The 6094-nt window shown below is 36.4% G+C and overlaps 1 protein-coding gene across 1 annotated transcript in view; it reads left to right on the forward strand.

The window, feature by feature from the left end:
* The window catches only part of LOC146370358 (collagen alpha-3(VI) chain-like), a 29391-nt gene extending 25065 nt beyond the window's left edge, over positions 1-4326 (forward strand). Inside the window, exons 46-48 of the mRNA XM_084954767.1 lie at positions 1559-1618; positions 2393-2578; positions 3495-4326. Of these exons, the coding sequence (XP_084810893.1) occupies positions 1559-1618; positions 2393-2578; positions 3495-3535 (287 nt within the window). The 3' untranslated portion in view covers positions 3536-4326. The remainder of the gene's footprint in view (positions 1-1558; positions 1619-2392; positions 2579-3494) is intronic.
* Positions 4327-6094: the final 1768 nt, after the last annotated feature.

A 6094-nucleotide genomic window follows, 5' to 3' on the forward strand; every position in this document is an offset into this window, starting at 1 on the left:
CTGCTCTGAACTGGAAGAAAAACCCTGAGTAGAAGCTCACATCAAGAAAATATCTCCTTGGTTCACAGTAGCATCGCTCTGCTAACATGCTAACAGCACATTTGAGCTACTCACCCCCTCCCGTCCTGTGCTGAATCGTAAGCGTAAGCGAATCACTCAGGACTCGCTCCCCCCCTCCCTCCTGTGCTGAATCATAGAGCGAACGAATCACTCACTCACTCACCCCCTCCCTCCTGGCTCACAGCTTCTTCTTCTTCTTGGTTGGCAACCAATGTTAAGGCGCATTACCATCCCCTGGCTCACAGCTCAGTGGACATTTAGATGAGAAAATATATATTTAACACATTAAAATAAAATAAAATAAAACAAAATAAAATAAAATAAAATAATAAATAAATAAATGTTTATTAAGCAATTTTGATAGGAAATTGCTTAATTTTAGAAATGTTTTTGCTCTTTTTTGCTCTATAAAATAGTTGTTTTCTTTTAGAATCATTCATCTTAGCAGTAGGATTTACATGAAAAGAGAAACAAATTAAGTTTGAGTGAAAATGTAAATTTTTTGCACTCTCTGGTCAACTGACTCAGTGAATCAAATGACTCAAAAATCCGATTCACTTTGGTGAGTGACTCATTAAAACTCGATTCAGTGAAAAGAATCAAATTTACCATCACTAGTCATGTGACTGCATGGCCACATCTCATTGGTAAAAAAGTTACCGGAAACTCCACTGGTGGCATGTTATCTAATGTGTTAAACTAATTATTTTTTAAAAAGTAATGAGTCGAATTTTGCAAATGTAGCGGAGTAAAAGTACCGTTTCTTCTTCACAAATGTACTCAAGTAAAAGTAAAAAGTATCGTGCAAAAAAGGTTCTTTAAAAGTACATTTTTTTCAAAAATTTACTCAAGTAAATGTAACGGAGTAAATGTAACTCGTTACTACCCACCTCTGGGTAAGTGACATTGTCAGGATTTCAGTGGGAGTGTGCCATCACCTGGTTAATGCAACGTATGCAACATGGGCCTCAACTGGATATACAAAACTTACAATTTAAATCGTTACCCATAACAATAATGACTCTCCAGTCATTTTTGACATATATTACGGAGCCCCTCAAGGGACATGGGAGAAAAAAAATGAAGATGAGCTTTTGCGAAATCTCGCAAAAGTTCATAGAAAGGTTTATCATACAGCTACTTCATGAATGGGCCATTGTTTGAAGTCTAGCAGATCCCAACCTAGCCTAGTTGCAACCATCTGTCATTCCTAAAAATGCACCCTTTAATACAGTTTAAGCTGCTAGAGAGTATTTTAAAATCAAAACCTTGTTAAAAACGAGGCACTAGTCATAGACACCAGAAATAATTATTTCTAGTCTAAAGCCAGTTTTTCAGGAGTCAGCTCACTTTGAGACAGTCTAATAGCATCCAAACCAGGTAGTAGGGGTGGGAGCTTATGAAACAGCCAATGAAAAATGTTGTGGTATTTATGTATTTTATAACAACATCTGCCCCTTTAAGGTGAAACCACGGTAATATTTTTGTATGTTCACAGTGGGAGAGCCTCAGCCAATGGTGAAGCAAGTTGAACAGGTGGAGGTCCTCCCAGATCCTGGTAAGCTCCAATATACACTCACTGGCAATATTAAGACCTGAATATCATGATTACTTCTTTCCAAAAATATTTTGTTACACATGCTTTCCTTGCCAACCCACTTTATTGATTAGCTGAAATTGATGTACATGCATGTGCGTGGTATGCAAATATTAACCAGAAGAAAATAAACTTTCCCTTTGGTCTAGTTTTAAGCAAGCAAATCCATATCAAACCTTTTTAGACCATCATTAATACATATAGATAACAGCCACTGGCTTTGGAAGTAATATCAGTGTTACGTATATTTTCCACAATGCTGTACACTGTGCTCACTTTGCAGTACAATTAATACTATGTCTTCAGGGGCATCTGCATCCTCTACTGCCCTTCACATTCTCTAAACATGGCTGATGGAGCAAGTAAAAAGCCAAGCCAAGGTTATGCTTTTTCTGAATGGCGTGAGCCAAGTCACATGGAGAAAATTAATGGAAACAAAGCTATGTTCAAGGATTCATTACTTTTTTAGCAGCAGGCTTATTAGATAACAAGGTTAAGTCATCAGTAACTTATCAGCTTTGGAGTAAACTGCCATCACATACTCACAGCTAGGAAATGTACTATAAACCTTTGTTTACCTATATGTCCACATATCTCATGACTATGGAAAACTGCTGATCACATCAGTCACCAAATCTCATATTTAAAGTGTAATTTAGCACATATCGCATAACCTTTAGCTGCACATGTTTTCATCCTTTTACTGAATACTATTCTTTCTCACTTCCTTCCCAGCTGCTTTTACAGCTGTGGACATTTGCCAGCTTCCACAAGAAGAAGGTACTTGTGCCAAATTTGTTCTCAAGTGGCACTACGATGCTGCCAACAAGAGCTGCATGCGCTTCTGGTACGGTGGCTGTGGTGGAAACCAGAATCGCTTCGACACTTACGAGCAGTGTGTGAAGGCTTGTGGAAAACCAGGTACTCCTCTTGTTCGTAGTAGTCTTCTCTCAGTAGGGACTGGTCATATTTAATGAATGGAAAAGTTGAAATCAGCTTGCTGTTCTATGCTAAATGTCACAGTAAATGTAACAAGACATTAAGCACCAGTAAATCAAATCATGTGATGAATAATCTTAGATGTATAAATCTTTCAGATGGCTTATTGTTTAACTATTTGTCACAGATATGTTTAAGACAAATCTAGCAGAAATGAAAATATGCCCTTATTTTTCTCTCCTGTGTCTAAAAATGAATTTTGTGACTTTTTGGAAGGAATTGACCCCAGATCAGGAAAAAACTTTGGAGTAAGGAGTTAAAATGCAGCACAAAACAGGCTGATTATAACAAACTAAAGTTTTATAGCTTATAATAATATTGAGCTATGTTTCACTCTTTTACCAAATAGTACTGGTCCACAGCCGCTGGTCAGAAAACAATATTATGAACCATTTCACTGATATTATGAACCATTTGACTGTTTGCATGGGCAAGGAGACGCCCAACACAATCCCATAAAATAGGTTTAAAAGTCATAAGCCGTCATTCTGAAGGAGTACAAGTTGATTATCACTGAAAAATGGTTGTTATCATGTTGCAGAAAATTGTATCTTCAAGCCTTTCTTAACTGGCTTAAGCACAAACTCCCCTGCCTTCCTTATCTAAATATGCTTTTAATAATGACCAAATTAGCCCATATTTGGTTGAATGTAAAGTATGAATGTAAATAGAAATAGAGTTAATAAACTGACGTTTAGTTGCTGCTAGCATAACACATACACTTCTCTAGACAGTCTCTTGAGAATCAAGTGATTAAATAGAGATTTAATAGAAATACACGTGGAATTTTGTCAAATACAAAGGACTTAATCATGTTTTCTTCTTCCTTCATCCCCAGAACCAGTGAACCAAAGAGTCATTGCTACAATAAAAACATAGGACGAAAGTGACAGACATGGCCAGCTCTTACCTCCATTTAGGGGATTCTGAGGAGAACCATCCAAAATGGCCATAAAGTAATGGTGGCTGCACTGGATTCCACAAACATGGACTTTATCCCCCAACTCTTGAAGTAGTCTTTTTCACAACAAGAAGGAAGCAACACAATTTGCTGCATGATTTGTTTTAACCTACTGGTGCTACATGATATGTTTGTTTTACAAGTTATTAAGTGGATTTGGTTTTGTAAAATCAAGTTCTCTTGAACGATCACAGTTTTCATATTTTTTAAAATGCAGTTTTATGATTAAACAAGAAACATGTATGAATATCTTGGACAGAGATTAGCAATGACTCAATACATGAAGGATTTTAAAGCAGTAATCTTTTTTTTATATTGTGGTTAAGTCTTCTTTTTACATTCCAGATTCACATAGCAGCATTGTTTTTTTTTTTTTAAACTCACTTCATCCCTGTGGATTATTTCACTATTTCACTGTCACCAAATCCACAGCAATGTTTACACGAGTCTAGTGTGGCAGCGTGTGTGTATGTAAAGACAGCGACCAACTGCTGGGATGCCAACATTAATGTAATGTTTAGTGCACTTCTGGATCTGTTGCCTCAAACACAAGATTTCCAGCTTTTGAGAAACAGAATGTACTTTTCAAGCTGTTTTTATTTTTCATTTCATTTTGGATTTGCAGAAAGTTATGTTCCATGTGGGAAAGGGCGAAATAAAAATGAATTAGACTTTCTAATAAACATGAGCAACTGATTCATTTTATTTCTTGTTTTGAATTAAATGTTGCACAGCAGTAAAATGCTAGACATTCACGTCACACAGAGATGTGTTTAATGGAAGTTCATTTGCAAAGTGATAGTTCATTGGAGTAGCATGGTTTAGAGCAGGGGTATCAAATTTGCGGCCTGAGGGCCCCTTGCGGCCCACTTCAACCCTACTTACTTGTATATTGACATGAAGAAATATAATGCAATTTGGCCCTTGAAGTTACTTTTTTGTTAAGGAGGACTTGTTTGCTGTTGAGTGCAATGTTAACGTAAGTAAAGCAAAACATTATTTCATATGAAGACAATATGAGCAGAGAATGCAAACATGTTGAGGGACTGGCTGTGTTAGTTCAGTGAGAGAGTTAGAGTAAAGGAAACAGTCTTCACTGGCAGTCAAAAACTACTGTGTACACTTATGACTGCATTTTTATTTTGTTAAATGCGAACAAAATTATAGCTGAAGTCCTGCCACGTGTCCTTGTTTATTTGGTAGTTCAATGAAAGGCTTCAGTTAAGAGTGAGAAAAAAACTTGCATTATATTTATATATTTAAAAAACAAAAAACAAATAAACAAAACACTATATTTTCGGAGATTTTTGTACAACTTCAGCACTAAAGTGGCCCTCCAGTGAGTTGACAGCGCTAGCAGTGGGCCACAGCTCATTTAAGTGCTGAGGTTTAGAGTTTTAGTTGGCAATCTGACTGCATTAACTAGAGAAAAGCAGAACAACGAGCACCTAGCATTTTAGCACAACTGCAAAGGAAAATAAACTTTCAGAGTAAAAGAGGAAATAAACAAAAGACATTAAGATGTAAGAAACAAGGAAACAGAAAAGGACCAAGGAATTAACACAGAATAAGGGAAGCAGAAACACCAGGAAGATCATAACAGTCACTAAAACGGTTATGACTAAGTAGATACAAACAAAAAAAAAGAAGAAGAAGAAAGCACTAAATCTAAAACTAATTAATATAGACATAAAGTGAACACAGAAACCTAGTATCATCAGGGCTGTACTATGAATTGGATTTGGGCTTATTGACTTCAGGCCTAACCCTAGGTTTTTTGTACTATAAATGCGTTTCTCTTCACAACAGGATGTATCAACATGGTGAACAAAACCTGCTCCAGAGTAGGTAGTATTCAAGATTAGAGATCAAGAGGTATGAAATCACTGCCTATCACTGTAGAGAAGTGACAAATCAATTCTCTGGAAAAAAAAACAACAAAAAACGTCACCATTCCTGGAAGACTCCTCAGACCTCTGCATGCAGATAGCTGATGGAAGACAGTTCATTTGTTTTTTTCTGATGAGCATCTTAGACTCAACTTGTTTTATCCTGTTGGCTGCAAATATTTTCACAGCAAGTTTATTGTTTTACAGATATATATTTTTTCCTTTATTAACCCCTTACCCTCCAGAGATTGCTCTACCAAGACTAGATTTTAACCCTCCATCTTTTTCAGATAGTTGCTGAGTAAGTCCTATGAAATATTTTTTCTACAGTTGAGTTGTTATAATCTATCAGATTCTCCTGTATTTTCATGATAGAGCTGTGATTTTGAACAGTAACAAGAGCTCATCTCCAGCTCAGCTTGCAGAATCTCCAATCCAGTAACAATAAGCCCAGAACCAATTTTTATGGAAGCCCTGTTGCATCCTTAATCCTTATAACTGACAGATTCTAATAATTCATCCTATCTTCACAAGTATGGTGAAAATGTCAGTGATTAATAACTATCCTATTTTTTACAGCACTATATT

This window comes from Perissodus microlepis, chromosome 16, assembly GCF_051167445.1.
Source record: "Perissodus microlepis isolate ML-2025 ecotype Zambia chromosome 16, ASM5116744v1, whole genome shotgun sequence".
In the NCBI taxonomy this organism is placed as follows: domain Eukaryota; kingdom Metazoa; phylum Chordata; class Actinopteri; order Cichliformes; family Cichlidae; genus Perissodus; species Perissodus microlepis.